The sequence below is a fragment of the Oncorhynchus nerka genome, unplaced genomic scaffold, assembly GCF_034236695.1.
Source record: "Oncorhynchus nerka isolate Pitt River unplaced genomic scaffold, Oner_Uvic_2.0 unplaced_scaffold_1438, whole genome shotgun sequence".
Taxonomy (NCBI): Eukaryota; Metazoa; Chordata; class Actinopteri; order Salmoniformes; family Salmonidae; genus Oncorhynchus; species Oncorhynchus nerka.
Genome location: NW_027039880.1, coordinates 54027 through 80213, shown reverse-complemented (window position 1 = coordinate 80213; position 26187 = coordinate 54027). Strand labels below are relative to the sequence as shown.

Sequence of the window (26187 nt, the reverse complement as noted above, 5' to 3'; positions counted from 1 at the left end):
TATTATAATGTCCATACTGATGGTTTTTCATACATTATGTGAAGCCCTTACAGAGAATGATAATGATATCCATTTTACTAATGCATTTTCATGATGCAGTGATTTGACGACGATCTCTCCCACTTTTCAGATAACTAATGTAGGTTAGGAATAATGTAGGTTAGGACACTCATGACATCAATGCTTGTGGTTGGAAAATATTCATATTACTCTTTACCCTCCTGTGACATGAACGTAAATAACCTCACGCGATGTGGAACTGACCTTGGTTTACCCATAGAAATATAATCCATTCTATTTATGTGGGTTTGCCTTGGTGGTTTACAAACGTTAAGAAAATAGCGCGTGATTGATCTCATAAACTGAACCCTTCGGCTTTCCATAGTGGCACTCCCCTAGACTTACAAACCAATCAAAAAATCGAGAGTTTCTTTTCCCCTAAAACGTTTCAGTAAATTTAACCCGTGATGTTCGCACTCGCAAGAAGGCAGCAGTTCATTCTTGACTCTGTTTTTCTTTAGGTTGTGCTGTTGCGCACATATTTAACGGACGTGCGTCTGGTCGTTTTGGTCTTTACTAGTGGACAACATGAATCATTCATTTCGCTGAACGTCTAAATGTCAATCTAAAGGAGCCCGCAGGAGGTAAGGCGGATTCCTCTGGTCACGCTCCCGCAATTATGGCGTCCGGATATGGGTACGAATCGCGGACTATAGGCAAAGATGATGTGAACTACAGGATGCATTTCCGTATGATCAACGAGCAGCAAGTGGAGGATATTACACTGGACTTTTTCTATAAGCCGCACACAATAACACTGTTAACATGCACAGTGCTCAGCTTGATGTATTTTGCATTTACAAGGTAAGTAGAGTAGCTAGCCAGTTAACTACCGGTAATTAAAACTAGCTAGCTATATGCTAACGATATTGACAGGGCCAACTGCCAGAGCAGCTAAGTGTTTGTTTATGCAGTCAAAAAGTAATTACGTTCGCTAGTATTTCCGACAATTGACATGTGTAACTAAGGTCTTTCGATGAAGTAGTTAGCTAGCTTAAGTTCTCAGGTGCGGGACTGACCATCTGGCTCCTCTCTCGCTCTCGTCTCTAATGAAGGAGAATGTTTAATTTGTTTGGTTTCGATGTAGCAAGTGGGCTGATTTATTTGCTATTTGTAGCTACATTGTGTCAACTTGCCACGTTTGTATCTTTTCTATACCGTGGGGAAGGATCTCCCTTCCTGGTTCCTGGTGGTCCATTTTTATCTGCAAGATGCATCTATCAATTTCTTACATCATGGGTGCGTTCAGTTCGATTGAACATATGCTACGTTGCGGAACTGTTTGCATTGAACGTTCTTGAACAGTCTTTGAGGTACCTTTGCGCCGTTTGTTGGGTGTGGCAGGCTGTGGTTGAAGCAACGAGTTACGTATTTAAAGGAGAGCCGTGCATTTTGAACTCACAACCCAACCTCTCCCGGTTTTCAACTGGTCGTTCGTACAGCACCGCTTCCACTACGTTTTTGCGTACTGAACGCAGCCCATGATGCACAGCTTGTCTGTTTCCAAATGGCATCCTATTCCATATAGCGCCCTGGTCAAAAGTATTTCACTATGTGGAATGGGGTGCCATTAGGGACAAATCCCTTATCTGCTGCTCTCATCAAGAGTGGTTTATCCTCAATAACCAAATGGAATGGGGGGGTGTCAGGAGTAGGTCAACCAGCACTGATGAGTGAATTATAATATCATTTCAGCTCTCTCACTGATCTTTCATAAGTGTGATTGAAGGAGAGCACAGTACAGCAGGCTATGTGGGGACAGAGGTGGGAATATAATTTGGGTTTCAAACCCACCTGTCCAATCAGTGCATCAGTTTTAGAACTGTTTTCATCTCACTGACTCTGAAATGTCTTAATGCTGGTTTTGGTTTGTGTTAATAATCCTTGCCTTTTTGTTATGTTAGGGATGAGACAAACGAAGACGCCAACTTGTGGGTGGGCCTCATCCTGGTCCTCTCCTTCTTCCTGGTCATCAGTGTTCTGGCCTTCCCTAACGGTAAGGACAAGGTTGTCCAAGTTGCTTCTGACATCAAATGGCACCTTTTTCCCCTATATAGTGCACTACTTTAGACCTGGTCTCTGGTCAAAAGTAGTGCACTATATAGGGAATAGGGTGCTAGTGTAACCGCTGTGAAATGGCTAGCTAGTGCGCGGTAGTAGCATTTGAAACGGTGATGTCACTCGCTCTGAGATCTTGAAGTAGTTGTTTCCCTTACTCTGCCGTGGCTTTTGTGGAGTGATGGGTAACGATGCTTCGAGGGTGACTGTCTGTGTTCATAAAACGTTCTATGTGTCAGACATCTCTACATGTCATTGTACACCAGCCTTGGAACGTTAAGTGTGCATGAAGTTGTTGATTCAGTATTTTTTTACTCTTCTCTCTCTAGGACCATTTACCAGACCACATCCGGCGATATGGCGAATAGTTTTCGGTGAGTGACATTAAGTGACAAATCTAACAATCCCATTTTTTGTATAGGCCTAGCTACCATTCCAGTTCACTTTGAATGAGTTTAACCATGAATTATCCACCCAATTCATGAGTTGGTAATCTCTCTAGGTGTCTTTATAGGTTCCTTCCTTCTAGGGAGTGTTTCCTGGCCACTGTGCTTCTGCTTCAGTTGCTCTTTGGGGTTTAGGCTACTTTCTGACAACTGTTGATGTAAAAAGGTCTTTCTAAATTGCTGAAATCAGTTCAGCCCTGATTGAATGAGAATCTGTTATTGCTCTGTTATGGTCAGGTCTGAGTGTGTTGTACTTCCTGTTCCTAGTGATCTGACATCTCCCTGTTATGGTCAGGTCTGAGTGTGTTGTACTTCCTGTTCCTAGTGATCTGACATCTCCCTGTTATGGTCAGGTCTGAGTGTGCTGTACTTCCTGTTCCTAGTGATCTGACATCTCCCTGTTATGGTCAGGTCTGAGTGTGTTGTACTTCCTGTTCCTAGTGATCTGACATCTCCCTGTTATGGTCAGGTCTGAGTGTGTTGTACTTCCTGTTCCTAGTGATCTGACATCTCCCTGTTATGGTCAGGTCTGAGTGTGCTGTACTTCCTGTTCCTAGTGATCTGACATCTCCCTGTTATGTTCAGGTCTGAGTGTGCTGTACTTCCTGTTCCTAGTGATCTGACATCTCCCTGTTATGGTCAGGTCTGAGTGTGCTGTACTTCCTGTTCCTAGTGATCTGACATCTCCCTGTTATGGTCAGGTCTGAGTGTGCTGTACTTCCTGTTCCTAGTGATCTGACATCTCCCTGTTATGGTCAGGTCTGAGTGTGCTGTACTTCCTGTTCCTAGTGATCTGACATCTCCCTGTTATGGTCAGGTCTGAGTGTGCTGTACTTCCTGTTCCTAGTGATCTGACATCTCCCTGTTATGGTCAGGTCTGAGTGTGCTGTACTTCCTGTTCCTAGTGATCTGACATCTCCCTGTTATGGTCAGGTCTGAGTGTGCTGTACTTCCTGTTCCTAGTGATCTGACATCTCCCTTTTATGGTCAGGTCTGAGTGTGCTGTACTTCCTGTTCCTAGTGATCTGACATCTCCCTTTTATGGTCAGGTCTGAGTGTGCTGTACTTCCTGTTCCTGGTGTTCATCATCTTCCTAAACTGGGAGCAGGTGAAGAACGTCATGTACTGGCTGGACCCCAACCTGCGCTACGCCACCCGGGAGGCTGACATCATGGTGAGTAAGCAGCAGCCTTGCTCTTCTATCAGTCTCTGTGGTTGCTTCCCAACTCACCCTGTTCCCTATGGAGTGCACTACTTTTCACTAGAGTCGTGGTCAAAAGTAGTGCACTATAATATAGGGGAATAGAGTGGCATTTGGGACGCACACTTTCTTTACTGTCAGTTTCTGATCTCTTAGCTGTCAGTCTCTTGGTTAGCACATTGACCGTGGCTACTTCCTGATTCTCCACCTGAGGTGCACACTTCCCGGCATGCCTTTTTAACAATTGTGAAACTCCCTCCAGCCAATTCTTACACCAATCCAATGCTTTTAATCCATGATGGGAAGTGTGCAAGTCCACACTTTGTGGAAAAGGGTGGAGAAACAGGATACAGCCCTCTTCTAGCACCAACACTCACTTCCTCATGCTCTTGTTCTGATTGGCTATTGTTGATGTTGTCTCTGGCCGCTGTGCTCTGCTTGTAGGAGTATGCAGTGAACTGTCACGTGATCACCTGGGAGCGAATCCTGAGCCACTTTGACATATTTGCCTTCAGTCACTTCTGGGGCTGGGGCATGAAGGCCCTGCTCATCCGCAGCTACGGCCTCTGTTGGACCATCAGCATCACCTGGGAGCTCACTGAGGTACACACACACCCCAAAGCACGAACAAACACCAAATGTCAGAACATTTGGTTAGGAGAGTGTCAGAGAAGGAGTTTAGGAGAGGTATAAATTATTACTCTTCCTCTCCCTATTTTCCCCCTCATCCTCTCCTCCTCAGCTGTTCTTCATGCACCTGCTGCCTAACTTTGCTGAGTGCTGGTGGGACCAGCTGATCCTGGACATACTGTTGTGTAATGGAGGAGGCATCTGGATGGGTATGACTGTCTGTCGCTTCCTGGAGATGAGGACCTACCACTGGGCCTCCATCAAGTAGGTACCCATAACCCTACCACTGGGCCTCCATCAAGTAGGTACCCCATAACCCTACCACTGGGCCTCCAAGTAGGTACCCCATAACCCTACCACTGGGCCTCCAAGTAGGTACCCATAACCCTACCACTGGGCCTCCATCAAGTAGGTACCCATAACCCTACCACTGGGCCTCCATCAAGTAGGTACCCATAACCCTACCACTGGGCCTCCATCAAGTAGGTACCCATAACCCTACCACTGGGCCTCCATCAAGTAGGTACCCCATAACCCTACCACTGGGCCTCCATCAAGTAGGTACCCATAACCCTACCACTGGGACCCCATAACCCTACCACTGGGCCTCCATCAAGTAGGTACCCATAACCCTACCACTGGGCCTCCATCAAGTAGGTACCCATAACCCTACCACTGGGCCTCCATCAAGTAGGTACCCCATAACCCTACCACTGGGCCTCCATCAAGTAGGTACCCATAACCCTACCACTGGGACCCCATAACCCTACCACTGGGCCTCCATCAAGTAGGTACCCATAACCCTAACCCTATCACTGGGCCTCTATCAAGCAGGTACCCATAACCCTACCACTGGGCCTCCATCAAGTAGGTCCTCCTGACTCTACCACTGGGCCTCCATCAGGTACACAAAAGTATATGGACACCTGCTCATCAAACATCTCATTCCAAAATCATGGGCATAAAAATTTAGTTAGCCCCCCCTCCCCCTTTTCTGCAAATAACAGCCTCCACAATTCTGGGAAGGCTTTCCACTAGATGTTGGAACATTGCTGTGGAGACTTGTTTCCATTCAGCCATGAGCATTAGTGGGCACTAGGGCCGTTGCTGAAACAGGAAAGGGCCTTCCCCAAACGTTTGCCACAAAGTTAGTAGCACATCTAGCATGAGTCATCTAGCATGTTATTGTATGCTGTAGCTTTAAGATTTCCCTTCACTGGAACTAAATGGCCTAGCCCGAACCATGAAAAACAGATCCAGGCCATTATTCTGTCAAACCCAGATTCTTCTGTCTTACTGCCAGATGGTGAAGCGTGATTCATCACTCCAGAGAACACGTTTCCACTGCTCCAGTTCAATGGTGGAGCGCCTTACACCTCTCTAGCCGAAGCTTGGCATTGCGTATGGTGATCTTAGGTTTGTGTGCGGCAGCTCGGCCATGGAAACCCATTTCATGAAGCTCGCGACGAACAGTTCTTGTGCTGACGTTGCTTCCAGAGGCAGTTTGGAATTTTTATGCACTTCAGCACTCGGCGGTCCTGTTCTGTGAGCTTGTGTGGCCTACCACTTCACGGCTGAGCTGTTGTTGCTCCTAGATGTTTTCACTTCACAATAACGGCACTTACAGTTGACCGGGCCAGCTCTAGTTGCAAAAATGTGACGAACTGACTTGTTGGAAAGGTGGCATCTTATGACGGTCCCACGTTGATAGTCACTGAGCTCTTCAGTACGGGCTATTCTACTGCCAATGTGTGTCTATGGAGATTGCATGGCTGTATGCTAGATTTTATATACAGGTCAGTAAACGGGTGTAGCTGAAAATGCCGAACCAGCTAATATGAAGGGGTGTCCACATACTTTTGCCTATGTAGTGTAGGTCCTCCTAGCCCTACCACTGGGCCTCCAGCATGTAGGTCCCCTCCCTCCCTCGCTTTACTGGCTGTGTCACAATTGGCACCCTTTTCCCTGTAAAGAGCAGTTCTTTTGACCAGGCCCCATGGGGCTCTGCAATAGCGTCCTGTCCAGGGGGTGTACTTGTTGGTCAAGCTGCCTCGCGCTACCTAAACAGGAGATCTGCTTCTGGCTCAGACAAGGCTACTTACTTTCTCTAGGGAATTCAGTGACATTTGTTCACGTCTCAGAAACAAAACCGTATGGAAATTGACTTCCTACATTTTTACATTGACCTTTTTTAGTCATTTATCAGACTTTCTGATCCAGAGGCACTTACAGTTTAGCTTTCGCTTAGTATTATTAGGCCCGTTGCCCGGTAACGAGGTGGCCTTGAATAATTTATGTAATGGCATTGTTTTCATCCAAGTTAGCTGTGTGTTACTTATCTTATTGTGTGTCTATTCACAAGCCTTGTTAACTCTTCTGCCGTGTGTGTGTGTCTCTACCTGTCCAGGGACATCCACACCACGACAGGGAAGATCAAACGTGCTGCGCTCCAGTTCACCCCGGCTAGCTGGACCTACGTCCGCTGGTTTGACCCCAAGTCTTCCCTGCAGCGCGTCACCGGGGTCTACCTCTTCATGATCATCTGGCAGGTATGTTCCTGGTTTCAAACCCATGTCCAATAACACCCTATAGTGCACTACTTTAGGGCCCTGGTCAAAGTCTATCTGACCTGACAGCACTAGGTATATGGGGAGTTCTGCCCTGACAGGGGTTAGCTGTTAGCACTAGGTATATGCAGAGTTCTGGCCTGACAGGGGTTAGCTGTTAGCACTAGGTATATGCAGAGTTCTGGCCTGACAGGGGTTAGCTGTTAGCACTAGGTATATGCAGAGTTCTGGCCTGACAGGAGTTAGCTGACAGCACTAGGTATATGCAGAGTTCTGGCCTGACAGGGGTTAGCTGACAGCACTAGGTATATGCAGAGTTCTGGCCTGAGGGGTTAGCTGGGGTTAGCTGACAGCACTAGGTATATGCAGAGTTCTGGCCTGACAGGGGTTAGCTGTTAGCACTAGGTATATGGAGAGTTCTGGCCTGACGGGGGTTAGCTGACAGCACTAGGTATATGCAGAGTTCTGGCCTGACAGGGGTTAGCTGACAGCACTAGGTATATGCAGAGTTCTGGCCTGACAGGGGTTAGCTGACAGCACTAGGTATATGCAGAGTTCTGGCCTGACAGGGGTTAGCTGTTAGCACTAGGTATATGCAGAGTTCTGGCCTGACAGGGGTTAGCTGTTAGCACTAGGTATATGCAGAGTTCTGGCCTGACAGGAGTTAGCTGACAGCACTAGGTATATGCAGAGTTCTGGCCTGACAGGAGTTAGCTGACAGCACTAGGTATATGCAGAGTTCTGGCCTGACAGGGGTTAGCTGACAGCACTAGGTATATGCAGAGTTCTGGCCTGACAGGGGTTAGCTGTTAGCACTAGGTATATGCAGAGTTCTGGCCTGACAGGGGTTAGCTGACAGCACCAGGTATATGCAGAGTTCTGGCCTGACAGGGGTTAGCTGACAGCACTAGGTATATAAAATGGTAAAATGGCGTGTTCTTATTGAAAACTAATTTCTTAGAGTGAGAAACTAGCCGGATGACATGTGACTGGGTGGACAGTTTCTGGATGGGGGACAGCGCCCCACCACACCGTGGGGTGGATGGGAAGATGGGGAACTTCAATAAGTTCCAGTGCTTTCCATCATTAACCCAGGGTCATATTCATTTGGGAACACTGTGGCAAAACCATTTTTGCATTGGAAAATGAAAACGAGCATTTCTTGTTGGAAAAGTTCCAGTAGTCCCTCCCAGTTTTAGTCCGTTGTCTACTATTTGTTGCCAATGAATACAATCCAGGTCCCAGCCAGAGAGCCCACCATAGCTGCCAATACTCCTTCACCCCCCCTTATCCTCAATACTGGCTGCCATGGCGATGAAAAGCTGAGCAGCTTCTCTTGAAATGGACTAGTCTCTCCTCTCCCTCCCTCCTGTTCCCAACACTCTGGGGGCTTGAAATAGTAATTACCCACTCTTTGAGAGGAGCTTGACGAGGGGTGGGGGGTGAGAGTGGAGGGGTGGGTGAGAAGGGGAGAGCGAAGGTAGAGAGAGAGAGAGAGAGTCCTCAGGAGTAGCTACAGTTTAGCTGCTTTCTCTCCAGAGGGCCTCTAGACAGTCTTATTTGGCCCTGAGCCTATCTCTACACTGAGAGACACACACACACACAGGCTCAGGGCCAAATGACAGCGTGTTGAGACAGTCTGGTTCCAGTCTCTTCATTATGCTGTACTGTGGATGATGAGAAGCGCAGGGTCAAACTGTGGGTGGGTCCAAATGTTGACATGGTTCAGGTTCATTGTATTGCATAGCTAGGCTATGTATTCTACTTCCTCATTTGGGAGGTAGAGAGAGAGAGAGGGATGAGTTAGTTGGGGTGGCAGGTAGCCTGGTTGTTAGAGCATTGGGCCAGTAACCAAAAGGTTGCTAGATCGAATCCCCGAGCTGAGAAGGTAAAAATCTGTGGTTCTGCCCCTGAACAAGGCAGTTAACCCACTGTTCCTAGGCCGTCATTGTAAATATGAATTTGTTCTTAACTGACTTCCCTAGTTAAATTACAAAAAAAATCGAATAATTAGTCGCTGTATTCAGTGTGATTAGAGCCCTGTGTAGAGCCCTGTGTGTGTGTGGGTGGGGGGGCTCTGTAGAGCCCTGTGTGGGGGGGAGCTCTGTAGAGCCCGGGGGGAGCTCTGTAGTGCCCTGTGTAGGGGGTGGCTTTGTGATGGTGTCTCTGATAACTCTCTGTTTCTCCATAGCTGACAGAGTTGAACACATTCTTCCTGAAGCACATATTTGTGTTCCCGGCGTGCCACGCCCTCAGCTGGTGTCGGATCCTCTTCATCGGCATCATCACAGCTCCCACCGTGAGGTAGGACCTCACCCCTCACCTGGGCTGATCTCTCTCCTCTGTTCTCCCCCTCTCCTCTGTTCCCCCCCTCCTCTCTCCTCTGTCCCCCTTCTCTCCCAATTTGCACCCCTTCTGCACCAGTCTTCAGAAAACTCCTCAGTCATACCATCAGTGTTTGTCCAACATGTCTAGAGTTAATGGCTATGAGAGGACAGCTCTCTGTCTGTGGTAAACTGGTTCACATGTCTGCCTTCCCATCCTGTGTTTGTCCAACATGTCTAGAGTTAATGGCTATGAGAGGACAGCTCTCTGTCTGTGGTAAACTGGTTCACATGTCTGCCTTCCCATCCTGTGTTTGTCCTGACCTGTGGTGGTGTTTTCTCCCTGTGTTTTTCAGGCAGTACTATGCCTACCTCACAGACACACAGTGTAAGCGTGTTGGGACACAGTGCTGGGTGTTTGGGTGAGTGTTATTTCATTAGCTACTACCATGACGACAGTAGATGATGTCTGAGGAGATAAAGCTGTTTACTCTGCTGTCTGCCATCTACACCATTAAACTACAATACACATTTACGTCTGCAGTAGTCAGCCGTCAGGTCGATGATTTACCTTTAGTCAACAACTGAACAGAGCTCTTTGACGGTGTGGTTTCTACCGTTGGGCTGTGTGTTTGTATGTAAACTGTAGCAGTGTGAGGGTGAAGACATGGGAGATGGAGGCTAATGTTAACAGACCTACAGCGTGGAGGACTGAGAAACTGTAGCAGTGTGAGGGTGAAGACATGGGAGATGGAGGCTAATGTTAATGGACCTTCTACAGCGTGGAGGACTGAGAAAACTGAGGGTGAAGACATGGGAGATGGAGGCTAATGAGACCTACAGCGTGAGGAGAAACTGTAGCAGTGTGGAAGACATGGGAGATGGAGGCTAATGTTAACAGACCTACAGCGTGGAGGACTGAGAAACTGTAGCAGTGTGAGGGTGAAGACATGGGAGATGGAGGCTAATGTTAACAGACCTACAGCGTGGAGGAGGACTGAGAAACTGTAGCTGTGTGAGGGTGAAGACATGGGAGATGGAGGCTAATGTTAACAGACCTACAGCGTGGAGGACTGAGAAACTGTAGCTGTGTGAGGGTGAAGACATGGGAGATGGAGGCTAATGTTAACAGACCTACAGCGTGGAGGACTGAGAAACTGTAGCTGTGTGAGGGTGAAGACATGGGAGATGGAGGCTAATGTTAACAGACCTACAGCGTGGAGGACTGAGAAACTGTAGCAGTGTGAGGGTGAAGACATGGGAGATGGAGGCTAATGTTAACAGACCTACAGCGTGGAGGACTGAGAAACTGTAGCTGTGTGAGGGTGAAGACATGGGAGATGGAGGCTAATGTTAACAGACCTACAGCGTGGAGGACTGAGAAACTGTAGCAGTGTGAGGGTGAAGACATGGGAGATGGAGGCTAATGTTAATGGACCTTCTACAGCGTGGAGGACTGAGAAACTGTAGCTGTGTGAGGGTGAAGACATGGGAGATGGAGGCTAATGTTAACAGACCTACAGCGTGGAGGACTGAGAAACTGTAGCAGTGTGAGGGTGAAACATGGGAGATGGAGGCTAATGTTAACAGACCTACAGCGTGGAGGACTGAGAAACTGAGCAGTGTGAGGGTGAAGACATGGGAGATGGAGGCTAATGTTAACAGACCTACAGCGTGGAGGACTGAGAAACTGTAGCAGTGTGAGGGTGAAGACATGGGAGATGGAGGCTAATGTTAACAGACCTACAGCGTGGAGGACTGAGAAACTGTAGCTGTGTGAGGGTGAAGACATGGGAGATGGAGGCTAATGTTAACAGACCTACAGCGTGGAGGACTGAGAAAAAGGTACAGCGTGGATGGACTGGAAGTCCTGTAGCTGTGTGAGTGGGAGATGGAGGCTAATGGTGAGCGTGGAGGACTGAAGACATGGGAGATGGAGGCTAATGTTAACAGACCTACAGCGTGGAGGACTGAGAAACTGTAGCAGTGTGAGGGTGAAGACATGGGAGATGGAGGCTAATGTTAACAGACGTGGAGGACTACAGCGTGTGAGGGTGGACTGAGAAACTGTGGAGGACTGAGTGTAGCAGTGTGAGGGTGAAGACATGGGAGATGGAGGCTAATGTTAACAGACCTACAGCGTGGAGGACTGAGAAACTGTAGCAGTGTGAGGGTGAAGACATGGGAGATGGAGGCTAATGTTAACAGACCTACAGCGTGGAGGACTGAGAAACTGTAGCAGTGTGAGGGTGAAGACATGGGAGATGGAGGCTAATGTTAACAGACCTACAGCGTGGAGGACTGAGAAACTGTAGCAGTGTGAGGGTGAAGACATGGGAGATGGAGGCTAATGTTAACAGACCTACAGCGTGGAGGACTGAGAAACTGTAGCTGTGTGAGGGTGAAGACATGGGAGATGGAGGCTAATGTTAACAGACCTACAGCGTGGAGGACTGAGAAACTGTAGCTGTGTGAGGGTGAAGACATGGGAGATGGAGGCTAATGTTAATGGACCTTCTACAGCGTGGAGGACTGAGAAACTGTAGCAGTGTGAGGGTGAAGACATGGGAGATGGAGGCTAATGTTAATGGCAGCGTGGAGGACTGAGAAACTGAGCAGTGTGAGGGTGAGGACATGGGAGATGGAGGCTAATGTTAATGGACCTTCTACAGCGTGGAGGACTGAGAAACTGTAGCTGTGTGAGGGTGAAGACATGGGAGATGGAGGCTAATGTTAATGGACCTTCTACAGCGTGGAGGACTGAGAAACTGTAGCAGTGTGAGGGTGAAGACATGGGAGATGGAGGCTAATGTTAACAGACCTACAGCGTGGAGGACTGAGAAACTGTAGCAGTGTGAGGGTGAAGACATGGGAGATGGAGGCTAATGTTAACAGACCTACAGCGTGGAGGACTGAGAAACTGTAGCAGTGTGAGGGTGAAGACATGGGAGATGGAGGCTAATGTTAACAGACCTACAGCGTGGAGGACTGAGAAACTGTAGCTGTGTGAGGGTGAAGACATGGGAGATGGAGGCTAATGTTAATGGACCTTCTACAGCTTGGAGAACTGAGAAACTGTAGCTGGTTAGGGCTGTACACACACAGTCACACACACACACACACAGACACAGACAGTCTGGCAGTGAAGCACTACAAAACAATGGCCTCCATTATCCCCCAGCTAAACCCTGAGTATTAAAGACTGGCTTAGTCCTGGTGGCCATTTGATTCATTGTTCAGCAGTCTTATGGCTTGGGGGTAGAATCTGTTAAAGAGTCTTTTGGACCTAGACTTGGCGCTCCGGTACCGCTCGCCATACGGTAGCAGAGAGAACAGCCTATGACTTGGGTGACTGGAGTCTTTGACATATTTTTGGGGCCTTCCTCTGACACCGCCTAGTATAAAGGTCCTGGATGGCAGGAAGCTTGGCCCCAGTGATGTACTGGGTCGTACACACTACCCTCTGTGTATTCTAGTGGTTCCCATGTTTAGGGAAATAAGGGATCTTAGAAACTTTCGTAGACACCATTTGTGAAATGTGATTTTATAACCCCCCATTATATTCCATTAATATTCTGTTATCCATGTTTGCATTGTGCATGTGGCATTTGGCCTGTTGTCAGTCTGTTTATTTTGGTTAGTGCTCAGCAGGGGTCTGAATATGTTGCCTATTCCCTCCAGCTCCCACTAGAGTAAAGGCTGTTAACATCTGACCATGTAGATGGACTGGTTTCATGTTTCTATGGGCCTCAGCTTACCTCTCTCTGCCTCGCTCACCCCTCACCCTCCTCTCCCTCACTCTGTCATGTCACCACCCAGCAGGGTGACAGGTGTCATGGGGTGCATCCCAACAGCTACCCTATTCCCTTTATAGTGCACTACTTTAGACCAGGTTACCCACCATGGAGGGAATATGGAGCCATTTGGGACACAGCTATAGCTGTCTGATTACCCAGCAGCCTTAGCTGTAGTGTGTGACGTCTGTGTGTGTGTGTGTGTCTCTGACATCACAGGGCCATAGCGTTCCTGGAGGCCTTGGCGTGTATAAAGTTTGGAATGGAGCTGTTCTCCAAGACCCAGGTCCTCTATGTGCTGCTGTGGCTGGTGTGTGTGGTAAGCATGGTTTCTACACAGCTGTCATGTTCAAGTAGTACTACTGTGCACATAGCTGTCATGTTCAAGTAGTATTACTGTGCACATAAACATACCAGTCTCCACACAGCTGTCATGTTCAAGTAGTATTACTGTGCACATAAACATACCAGTCTCCACACAGCTGTCATGTTCAAGTAGTACTACTGTGTACATAAAAACATACAGCTGTCATGTCTCCACACAGCTGTCATGTTCACACATCTGTCATGTTAGTATTACTGTGTACATAAACATACCAGCTGTCATGTACATAAACAAGTAGTATGTACATAAACATACTGCTGTCACAAGTAGTAAACATAAACACCAGTCTCCACACAGCTGTCATGTTCAAGTAGTATTACTGTGCACATAAACATATAAACATCACAAGTAGTATTACTGTGTACATCTCCACACAGCTGTCATGTTCAAGTAGTATTACTGTGCACATAAACATACCAGTCTCCACACAGCTGTCATGTTCAAGTAGTATTACTGTGCACATAAACATACCAGTCTCCACACAGCTGTCATGTTCAAGTAGTATTACTGTGCACATAAACATACCAGTCTCCACACAGCTGTCATGTTCAAGTAGTATTACTGTGCACATAAACATACCAGTCTCCACACAGCTGTCATGTTCAAGTAGTATTACTGTGCACATAAACATACCAGTCTCCACACAGCTGTCATGTTCAAGTAGTATTACTCCACACAGCTGTCATGTTCATAAACATACCAGTCTCCACACAGCTGTCATGTTCAAGTAGTACTGTACAGTCTGTGTCACATAAACATACCAGTCTCCACACAGCTGTCATGTTCAAGTAGTACTACTGTGCACATAAACATACCAGTCTGTCATGTTCAAGTAGTATTACTGTGCACATAAACATAAACATACCAGTCTCACACAGCTGTCATGTTCAAGTAGTAGCTCTCCACACAGCTGTCATGTTCATGTAGTACTACTGTGCACATCAAGTACATAAACATACCACACAGCTGTTACTGTGCACATAAACATACCAGTCTCCACACAGCTGTCATGTCCAAGTGGTTTGTTTATGTACATAGTAAAACTAGTCTCCAAACAGTTGTTCAGGTCTCTAAAAGTACTCATATCACTATATCACTATTTAGACCAGTCCGTTTCTTGTCATAGTTAATGTACCATAAATAGCATGTGACTGTTGGACCAACCTACCAGGGCTGTAGTTGTCCTAGTATTAGATGTGACTGTTGGACCAACCTACCAGGGCTGTAGTTGTCCTGTATTAGAGTGACAGGATGTACCAGGGCTGTAGTTGTCCTAGTATTAGATAACCTACCAGGGCTGACAGGATAACCTACCAGGGCTGTAGTTGTCCTAGTATTAGATGGTGACAGGATAACGTACCAGGGCTGTAGTTGTCCTAGTATTAGATGGTGACAGGATAACCTACCAGGGCTGTAGTTGTCCTAGTATTAGATGGTGACAGGATAACCTACCAGGGCTGTAGTTGTCCTAGTATTAGATGGTGACAGGATAACCTACCAGGGCTGTAGTTGTCCTAGTATTAGATGGTGACAGGATAACCTACCAGGGCTGTAGTTGTCCTAGTATTAGATGGTGACAGGATAACCTACCAGGGCTGTAGTTGTCCTAGTATACCAGGGCTGTAGTTGTCCTGGTAGATGATAGTATTAGATGGTGACAGGATAACGTACCAGGGCTGACAGGATGGTGACAGGATAACCTACCAGGGCTGTAGTTGTCCTAGTATTAGATGGTGACAGGATAACCTACCAGGGCTGTAGTTGTCCTAGTATTAGATGGTGACAGGATAACCTACCAGGGCTGTAGTTGTCCTAGTATTAGATGGTGACAGGATAACCTACCAGGGCTGTAGTTGTCCTAGTATTAGATGGTGACAGGATAACCTACCAGGGCTGTAGTTGTCCTAGTATTAGATGGTGACAGGATAACCGATACCAGGGCTGTAGTTGTCCTAGTATTAGATGGTGACAGGATAACTGCCAGGGCTTAGTTGTCCTAGTATTGATGATGACAGGATAACCTACCAGGGCTGTAGTTGTCCAGTATTAGATGGTGACAGGACAGGGCTAGTTGTCCATTTTGTGGTGCAGGATATACCAGGGCTGTAGTTGTCCTAGTATTAGATGGTGACAGGACTACCAGGGCTGTAGTTGGATGTTGGCTACCAGGGCTGTAGTTGTCCTAGTAGGTGACAGGATACCGTACCAGGGCTGTAGTTGTCCTAGTATTAGATGGTGACAGGATTACCAGGGCTGTAGTTGTCCTAGTATTAGATGGTGACAGGATCAGGGCTGTAGTTGTCCTAGATGGTGACAGGATATAGGGCTGTAGTTTCCTGTATTAGATTGACAGGATGTACCAGGGCTTAGTTATTAGTTTAGAGGACAGGATAAAGTTGTCCTAGTATTGATGGTGACAGGATAACCTACCAGGGCTGAGTTGTCCTGATTAGATGGTGACAGGATAACTTACCAGGGCTGTAGTTGTCCTGACAGGATCCTCCCAGGCCTTAATCACATTCCTGTGTCTGTATTAGATGACAGGATAATACCAGGGCTGTAGTTGTCCTAGTATTGCATGACAGGATCTACAGGGCTGTAGTTGTCTGCAAGAGAGGAAGATAGTATTAGATGACAGGATAACCTACCAGGGCTGACTAGTATTAGATGGTGACAGGATACCATGGTGACAGGCTGTAGTTGTCCTAGTATTAGATGGTGACAGGATAACTACAGGGCTGTAGTTGTCCTAGTATTAGATTGACAGGATAACCTACCAGGGCTGTGTTGTCCTAGTATTAGATGATGACAGGTTTCCAGCTAAAGTTGACCTTCATTGCAAGGGCTGTAGTTGTCCTGACAGGATACCTACAGGGCTGTAGTTGTCCTAGTTTAGATGGTGACAGGATCACCAGGGCTGTAGTTGTCTAGTTTAGATGGTGACAGGATAACATGTCCCTGGAAGATGGTGACTATCTCCCAGGGCTGTAGTTGTCCAGTTTAGATGGTGACAGGATGTCCAGGGCTGTAGTTGTCCTAGAAGATGGTGACTATACCAGGGCAGTTGTCAGTTTAGAACACATGTACCAGGGCTGGAGTTGTCCTGTGACAGGATATCCCAGGTCACTGCTTTATTATGGAATGTCATGTCCCTGGAACTGTGACTATCCTGGATGTTGGCAGGTCTTGATTTAGTATTCACATTGTACATGTCCCTGGATGTTTTGACTATTGTTTCAAGGACAATAAAGCTGAAACCTGACCTTGAACTGACTGTGGCCTTAACTCTGTCTCCTCTCCTCCCAGGCCTTAATCACATTCCCTGGGAACTGAGATCTATCCCAGTATGCTGACATACCAGGCTAGATATGAACTACACCTCGTTGACTACAGGGTGGTCCTGCTGCAACCCTTCTCCATATACATGCACCTTTATTCATCACCCAGGTCGTTTAGAACGCATGTCCCTGGAACTGTGACTATCCCAGGTCATTTAGAACACATGTCCCTGGAACTGTGACTATCCCAGGTCATTTAGAACACATGTCCCTGGAACTGTGACTATCCCAGGTCATTTAGAACACATGTCCCTGGAACTGTGACTATCCCAGGTCATTTAGAACACATGTCCCTGGAACTGTGACTATCCCAGGTCGTTTAGAACACATGTCCCTGGAACTGTGACTATCCCAGGTCATTTAGAACACATGTCCCTGGAACTGTGACTATCCCAGGTCGTTTAGAACACATGTCCCTGGAACTGTGACTATCCCAGGTCGTTTAGAACACATGTCCCTGGAACTGTGACTATCCCAGGTCATTTAGAACACATGTCCCTGGAACTGTGACTATCCCATGTCCCTGGAACTGTGACTATCCCAGGTCGTTTAGAACACATGTCCCTGGAACTGTGACTATCCCAGGTCGTTTAGAACACATGTCCCTGGAACTGTGACTATCCCAGGTCGTTTAGAACACATGTCCCTGGAACTGTGACTATCCCAGGTCGTTTAGAACACATGTCCCTGGAACTGTGACTATCCCAGGTCGTTTAGAACACATGTCCCTGGAACTGTGACTATCCCAGGTCGTTTAGAACACATGTCCCTGGAACTGTGACTATCCCAGGTCGTTTAGAACACATGTCCCTGGAACTGTGACTATCCCAGGTCACATGTCCCTGGAACTGTGACTATCCCAGGTCGTTTAGAACACATGTCCCTGGAACTGTGACTATCCCAGGTCGTTTAGAACACATGTCCCTGGAACTGTGACCCCCCCCCCCATTTTTAGGGGAACAAAAGTATTTGGACAAATTCACTTATGTGTATTAAAGTAATCCAAAGTTGAGCATTTGGTCCCATATCATTGCATGCAATGACCACATCATGCTTGTGACTTGGCTGGATGTATTTGCTGTTTGTTTTGGTTGTGTTTCAGATTATTTTGGGCTCAATAGAAATGTATGGTAAATAATGTATTTTGTCATTTTGGAGTCACTATTGTTATAAATAAGAATATAATGTTTTTAAACACTTCATTAATGTGGATGCTACCATGATTACGGATAATCTTGAACGGGTCGAAATAATGATGAGTGAGAAAGTCGGACACAAAAATATCATACCCCCAAGACATGCTAACCTCTCACCATTACAATAACATGGGAGGTTAGCATTTTATATCATACCCCCAAGACATGCTAACCTCTCACCATTACAATAACAGGGGAGGTTAGCATTTTATATCATACCCTCAAGACATGCTAACCTCTCACCATTACAATAACAGGGGAGGTTAGCATTTTATATCACACCACCAAGACATGCTAATCTCTCACCATTACAATAACAGGGGAGGTTAGCATTTTATATCATACCACCAAGACATGCTAACCTCTCACCATTACAATAACAGGGGAGGTTAGTATTTTATATCATACCACCAAGACATGCTAACCTCTCACCATTACAATAACAGGAGAGGTTAGCATTTTATATCATACCCCCAAGACATGCTAACCTCTCACCATTACAATAACAGGCAGGGTTAGCATTTTATATCAGACCCCCAAGACATGCTAACCTCTCACCATTACAATAACAGGAGAGGTTAGCATTTTATATCATACCACCAAGACATGCTAACCTCTCACCATTACAATAACAGGAGAGGTTAGCATTTTATATCATACCACCAAGACATGCTAACCTCTCACCATTACAATAACAGGAGAGGTTAGCATTTTATATCATACCACCAAGACATGCTAACCTCTCACCATTACAATAACAGGGGAGGTTAGCATTTTATATCATACCACCAAGACATGCTAACCTCTCACCATTACAATAACAGGGGAGGTTAGCATTTTATATCATACCCCCAAGACATGCTAACCTCTCACCATTACAATAACAGGGGAGGTTAGCATTTTATTTTTTGCGGGGATTGATATTTGTGCATCTAATTTAGTTTGCTTAATTGAGCGACTAAGGTCACTGCAAAAACGTATAAATTATTTACAGATTTCTTGAGTTATCTTAGATAAATTCAGACTATTTTGAAGCATCTGGCTACAGCATCTCAACATGGACAAACGGTAGTATTGCTGTTTTTCAAGCGAAGGTCTTTTTAAGGGAGTATGCGAGCTCACTCGTTCAGTTTGCCTAGCCAAGTTTGCTGCCGCCTAAAGTCCCAGGGCCAGAGTGAGGGTTTGAGAGGGTTCTCTGAGTGAGGGTTTGAGCGAGTTCTCTGAGTGAGGGTTTGAGCGAGTTCTCTGAGTGAGGGTTTGAGCGAGTTCTCTGAGTGAGGGTTTGAGCGAGTCCTCTGAGTGAGGGTTTGAGCGAGTCCTCTGAGTGAGGGTTTGAGCGAGTCCTCTGAGTGAGGGTTTGAGCGAGTCCTCTGAGTGAGGGTTTGAGCGAGTCCTCTGAGTGAGGGTTTGAGCGAGTCCTCTGAGTGAGGGTTTGAGCGAGTCCTCTGAGTGAGGGTTTGAGCGAGTCCTCTGAGAAGTACTCATAGCCAACTGGAAAGCTTTTCTACAGAAACCATGATTTGTGTAGAATGTTGTTTAACCCTCATTTTTACTGTGCTGTGAATGGCAGTTTCCACACCTGTGTTTTTAGAGTTCCAACATAAACTAGCTGACTCACTGTGTAGTTTAGTCTTCAGGGAATATGACCTTGTGGTTCATCTACAAAGAACATGACAGGATGTCACAGCCTTTCATCTGAAGATCATTAACCTTGTATTCACGCCAAGTTCCAAATGGCACCCTACTCCCTATATAGCCTAGTGCACTACTTTTCACCAGGACTCTAGTGCACTATACAGTATAGGGGGGGAGGATGCCATTTGGGACTCCTGCCTGTGGCTGGATCAGCTGGCTGTTGGCTGTGTAGTGTTCTCTCAGCCCTATGTCACTGACATGTCTGTTCTGACCCCTCTTGTGTTTTACAGAGCTACTCTGAATGTGAGGACAGCAACTACAATGAGGACTTTGTGTCAGAACAAAGGAAAGGTAACTATGGTGTCTCTTCATCCGCTAGGGTTAAACACATGCAGGTCATTATTAATGGGTTTCGTATGTAATATGCCATTTTTAGTTATTTATGCCTCCCATTGTTGGGTAACTTGAGTTTCATCCAATCTGAGACTGGGAGAGTTTACTGTAAATATAGTTAGGTAGTGGTCTGACCTCTAGTGGTTGACTGGGAGAGTTTACTGTAAATACAGTTAGGTAGTGGTCTGACCTAGTGGTTGACTGGGAGAGTTTTCTGTAAATATAGTTAGGTAGTGGTCTGACCTAGTGGTTGACTGGGAGAGTTTACTGTAAATACAGTTAGGTAGTGGTCTGACCTCTAGTGGTTGACTGGGAGGGTTTACTGTAAATATAGTTAGGTCTGACCTAGTGGTTGACTGGGAGGGTTTTCTGTAAATACAGTTAGGTAGTGGTCTGACCTAGTGGTTGACTGGGAGAGTTTTCTGTAAATATAGTTAGGTAGTGGTCTGACCTAGTGGTTGACTGGGAGAGTTTTCTGTAAATATAGTTAGGTAGTGGTCTGACCTAGTGGTTGACTGGGAGGGATTACTGTAAATATAGTTAGGTAGTGGTCTGACCTCTAGTGGTTGACTGGGAGAGTTTACTGTAAATACAGTTAGGTAGTGGTCTGACCTCTAGTGGTTGACTGGGAGAGTTTACTGTAAATACAGTTAGGTAGTGGTCTGACCTAGTGGTTGACTGGGAGGGTTTTCTGTAAATACAGTTAGGTAGTGGTCTGACCTCTAGTGGTTGACTGGGAGAGTTTACTGTAAATATAGTTAGGTAGTGGTCTGACCTAGTGGTTGACTGGGAGGGTTTTCTGTAAATATAGTTAGGTAGTGGTCTGACCTAGTGGTTTATTGGGAGGGTTTTCTGTAAATATAGTTAGGTAGTGGTCTGACCTAGTGGTTGACTGGGAGGGTTTTCTGTAAATATAGTTAGGTAGTGGTCTGACCTCTAGTGGTTGACTGGGAGACTTTACTGTAAATATAGTTAGGTAGTGGTCTGACCTCTAGTGGTTGACTGGGAGAGTTTACTGTAAATACAGTTAGGTAGTGGTCTGACCTAGTGGTTTATTGGGAGGGTTTTCTGTAAATATAGTTAGGTAGTGGTCTGACCTCTAGTGGTTGACTGGGAGACTTTACTGTAAATACAGTTAGGTAGTGGTCTGACCTAGTGGTTGACTGGGAGGGTTTTCTGTAAATCTTTTTACTGTTTTATATTGTATGACATCACATTTGATGTGTTTTCTAGATATGTACCAATATGTTATAATAAACCTGAACCTAATCCTAAACTTAATCCTAAACTTAAACCTTGCAGGAAAACTGCATTCTGAGGGTGATGCTCCTCCCACCAGGCAGCGTGGGCGGAGCTCAGGGAAGAACAAATCCACCAATGGGCTGGGGAAGAAGTAATGCTAGCCCTGCCACCCAGGGTGTAGTCCCGCCCTCTTTCCTGTCAGAACCCCGGACCACAGAGGAAGAGGTGCATGTTGGGAGAGATGGAAGAGAAAGAAAGGATAGACAACACTTTCCCTGTGCATTTTAACATACGGAGAAGCACCCATCCAGAGGAGAGAGTGGGCCCAGGTTAGGGGCATGGTCAGTGGACAGGATAGACAGACACCATGTCCATGCAGGGTTGTAGAGGAAGGAGAGAGGGGGGGAGGGGGTGGCCGATAGATCAGAGAACCACACAGATACCTACTGGTGGTTCACACGGTCAGAGCTCCTACCTACCCTACAGCTGATCAGTGTGTGTGTGTCTGCGTAAGCATGTGTGTGTGGTGGCAATATTGCTTCTCCTCAGTCAGAACCGAAGAATGCATGTTCCATTGTACAGGAGTTGGTAAACTACTGTGATTGGAGAGCTACGTTTATCCTGTACCATATATCTTTCATGTGCTTCAGCCCATAGAATTAGAATACTAGAATGGATATGAACCTTCTTATGATGGTATACAGGCTGTCGGCCATTTTGGTCAGGGAGTTGCTCAACCATGGTTAGCCAGTGCTGTGATAAGATATTGTGTAAAATAATGAATTGGGGGGAATTTGTCTACAGTGTGTTTGTTAGCTAGCTAACCGGGCAGCTTTTAGAGGAACGATTAAATTCATTTGTCCAATTAACTGTCAATATGCCAACATTCCATTCCAACAATCCATTCACTGGCTGGTTGGACTTCGGCTAGTTGTAAATGCAATAAGTTAGCTATTGATTATTGTCATAGTGGCACTCAGTTTTCCAAGAAAACAACAACAATTTTGACATTTATAGTCTGTTTACATATATTATAGAGGCTATATCAAAATGTGTATAAAACCTGTATAGACTGTATTTATAATTATGACTATTTTAGATTGACGATTACATTAGACATTTCTGATATCACATGCCTTACTTTTGTTTTCCTGTAGAAATCAAATCAGGATTATGCCTCTACTGCCATTCATTTCAGTTAGACTGGTTAGGATTCCTCCCTGAACAATATGGCTTCCCTTATTCACCCTACTCTGGAAATGTGAGGGTTTATGACATAGCCCCCCCCCCCCCCTCCATCAGACTACTGTAGGTAAATGGAGCCCTACTCTGGAAATGTGAGGGTTTATGACATAGCCCCCCCTCCATCAGACTACTGTAGGTAAATGGAGCCCTATTCTGGAAATGTGAGGGTTTATGACATAGCCCCCCCTCCATCAGACTACTGTAGGTAAATGGAGCCCTACTCTGGAAATGTGAGGGTTTATGACATAGCCCCCCTTCATCAGACTACTGTAGGTAAATGGAGCCCTACTCTGGAAATGTGAGGGTTTATGACATAGCCCCCCTTCATCAGACTACTGTAGGTAAATGGAGCCCTACTCTGGAAATGTGAGGGTTTATGACAGCCCCCTCCATCAGACTACTGTAGGTAAATGGAGCCCTATTCTGGAAATGTGAGGGTTTATGACATAGCCCCCCCTCCATCAGACTACTGTAGGTAAATGGAGCCCTATTCTGGACATGTGAGGGTTTATGACAGCCCCCTCCATCAGACTGCTGTAAAGGTAAATGGAGCCCTACTCTGGAAATGTGAGGGTTTATGACATAGCCCCCTCCATCAGACTACTGTAGGTAAATGGAGCCCTATTCTGGAAATGTGAGGGTTTATGACAGCCCCCCTCCATCAGACTACTGTAGGTAAATGGAGCCCTATTCTGGAAATGTGAGGGTTTATGAGCTCCATCAGACTACTGTAGGTAAATGGAGCCCTATTCTGGAAATGTGAGGGTTTATGACAGCCCCCCCATCAGACTACTGTAGGTAAATGGAGCCCTATTCTGGAAATGTCCATCAGACTCTGTAGGTAAATGGAGCCCTATTCTGGAAATGTGAGGGTTTATGACAGCCCCCTCCATCAGACTACTGTAGGTAAATGGAGCCCTATTCTGGAAATGTGAGGGTTTATGACAGCCCCCCTCCATCAGACTACTGTAGGTAAATGGAGCCCTACTCTGGAAATGTGAGGGTTTATGACAGCCCCCTCCATCAGACTACTGTAGGTAAATGGAGCCCTACTCTGGAAATGTGAGGGTTTATGACATAGCCCCCCCCCCATCAGACTACTGTAGGTAAATGGAGCCCTATTCTCTATATAGTGCACTAAGATTGACCAGACCCCAGTCCAATGTACTGCACTAAGAAGACAATAGGGTGCCATTTGGGAAGCAGAGATGATATAGCTGTGTAATATCACAGAAGTTGGACTCTCGTGTTGACTACTGTAGGGGAAGGCTGTTATTCTCTGCTCCAACTCTTCATCATCAGTTGGTTCATATTTGTAAGTGTTCACCATTTTTGGTTTGTTTTTATGACTTGAACAAAGAGAGGAATGTGAACAGAGGCCATATGTATCAAACATCTGAGTAGGAGTGCTGATCTAGGATCAGGTCCCAATGTAATCGGACTCGTTATGCTCTAAAATACTCCAACTGATCAGCACTCTACTGTCAGAGTAGAGATGTTTGGTACATATGGCACCAGGATTTTAATGCAAAGCTGCTTTGGCATCATGGAAGGACGTACGTTTGTGATTGTTGTGTTTGACCTCCTGGGTCAGAGAATTGTCTTTGCGCTCCACCAGCTCCATATAAACCGTTGACATCCGCTGTTTTGGAGATGCTGTACATTTACTGTAATGTTTTGTGAAATCATCGTCATGACCTTTGTGTGATTTATTATGTGACGTCCCAAATGGCACCCTATTCCCTCTATAGTGCACTACCTTTGACCAGAGTCCTATGGGCCCTGGTTCAAAAGTAGTGCACTATAAAGGGATTTTGATGCCATTTAGGATGCAGCCTTCCTCTCCCTTCACATCTGGGCTGCTGTGTTTTTCCAGTAAATGACGAGGCCAGTCGTTCGTAGTTGGAGCTCGGTCTGTCTGTGCAGGCAGGTAGCTTTGTTTTCCTACCATGTGGATGTTCTCTCCTTCATGGCATTTTGCATGGCTAAGTGTGGAAATGGAGTGTCTCAGGAGGGCCTGGGGGAGGCTACAGATTTACTACAGTAGTAGTGACAACATGGTCTTTGTGTCAGTGTCGCACCACGTCAGTAAGCCAGTATTCACACCATGTCTTTTTTCAGTGTTGCTGTGAACATTTTTAATTCAATGCCCTTGTGCCTGTATGTATGTATGTATGTATGTATGTAGTTTTGTTCTTTTTAACACTTTTTTGCAGTTTGTATTCAGCCTTCTACATTTCTCCTTGAGTCTTTATTCCAGTGTTCTATTGATGATTATAAACTGGGTGGTTTGAGCTCTGAAAGCTGATTGGCTGACAGCCGTGGTATATCAGACCGTGTACCATGGGTATGACAAAACATTTATTTTCACTGCTCTAATTATGTTGCTAACCAGTTTATAATAGCAATAAGGCACCTCTGGGTTTGTGGTATATGGCCAATATATACCACTGCTAAGGGCTGTATCTAGGCACTTTGTGTCATGCATAAGAACAGCCCATAGCCGTGGTATATTGGCCTTATACCACACCCCCTCAGGCCTTATTGCTGAAGTAAAGGTTTGTCAGTCACTGGGCCTGGGTAATACTCTGAGAATGCATCCTTCCTCCCCCTTGGAGTAAACGCTGTTCTGACATAACTGTGTCTTTCTAAGATAACTTTTTTTGTATACAAAATTGTGTATAATTCCTGAGAAATGTGGTTTGACGAATGGAGTTTAGCGATGGCACTCTGAGCTATTATCACCCAGTTGTCAGATAAATGAATATTTTGAGGGAGGGTAGAAGGGAGGATAGAAGGGTGCATTTTATTAGTATTCAACCATAGCCATCATCTCAACACAAATATTTATCATGTCAAAATCAGACACTGACACTCATCCCCAGGTAGCATGGACCAGACTCCCTGGCTGTATAGAATATGGCGTATTGTTTCATCCCCAGGTAGCATGGACCAGACTCCCTGGCTGTATAGAATATGGCGTATTGTTTCATCCCCAGGTAGCATGGACCAGACTCCCTGGCTGTATAGAATATGGCGTATTGTTTCATCCCCAGGTAGCATGGACCAGACTCCCTGGCTGTATAGAATATGGCGTATTGTTTCATCCCCAGGTAGCATGGACCAGACTCCCTGGCTGTATAGAATATGGCGTATTGTTTCATCCCCAGGTAGCATGGACCAGACTCCCTGGCTGTATCCCCAGGTAGCATGGACCAGACTCCCTGGCTGTATAGAATATGGCGTATTGTTTCATCCCCAGGTAGCATGGACCAGACTCCCTGGCTGTATAGAATATGGCGTATTGTTTCTGGAATGAAGATGCCATTTTGCCAAAAACAATCCCTCTCGAAAAGGAGACTTGTGTGTTTTTGTTTGTTTTTTCACTCTGAATTAATAAAACTTTATTAAAAATGTTTTTTATGTCCTCTTCAATTGTCTTGTAGACTGTGTATGTCTCATTAGAAATACCTTGTGTTGAGGTTAAAAGGTACAAAGGCCTTAGTTATGTGTTCTTCTCCATTCTGTAACTCCCCTTGTGATTCAAGGGTTCATAGTTGAAAAGGTTGATAGGGCTGAATGATTATAATATGCACATAATGTATTGTGGAATGCTTCCTGGTTCCAGCACACATGTTGATTCCAAAATATTGAGCTATTTACACAATAATTC

General features: G+C 45.9%; 1 protein-coding gene and 2 long non-coding RNA genes across 3 annotated transcripts; all 3 read left to right on the top strand.

The window, feature by feature from the left end:
- Positions 1-431: 431 nt before the first annotated feature.
- Positions 432-16002, top strand: ptdss1a (phosphatidylserine synthase 1a). The gene is made up of 11 exons (XM_065015437.1): positions 432-864; positions 1965-2056; positions 2448-2492; positions 3614-3738; positions 4210-4368; positions 4508-4659; positions 6803-6944; positions 9154-9266; positions 9643-9708; positions 13300-13399; positions 15973-16002. Exons 1-11 carry the CDS (start codon positions 680-682, stop codon positions 16000-16002), a joined length of 1209 nt encoding a protein of 402 aa, XP_064871509.1. The 5' UTR covers positions 432-679.
- A 1330-nt stretch (positions 16003-17332) lies between these two features.
- Positions 17333-17815, top strand: LOC135568683 (uncharacterized). Its single transcript, XR_010462708.1, has 2 exons — positions 17333-17634; positions 17667-17815. It is a non-coding gene; the product is annotated as an uncharacterized LOC135568683 (long non-coding RNA).
- A 5551-nt stretch (positions 17816-23366) lies between these two features.
- Positions 23367-25932, top strand: LOC115127995 (uncharacterized). The gene is made up of 2 exons (XR_010462709.1): positions 23367-25684; positions 25720-25932. It is a non-coding gene; the product is annotated as an uncharacterized LOC115127995 (long non-coding RNA).
- The last annotated feature ends 255 nt before the right edge of the window (positions 25933-26187 follow it).

Coding starts and splice junctions, on each gene's coding strand:
- ptdss1a (XM_065015437.1), top strand. CDS start 680: ATGGCGTCCGGATATGGGTACGAATCGCGGACTATAGGCAAAGATGAT. Junction 2,057..2,447: donor TGTTCTGGCCTTCCCTAACG/GTAAGGACAAGG, acceptor TTCTCTCTCTAG/GACCATTTACCAGACCACAT. Junction 13,400..15,972: donor TGCTGTGGCTGGTGTGTGTG/GTAAGCATGGTT, acceptor GGATCCTCCCAG/GCCTTAATCACATTCCTGTG.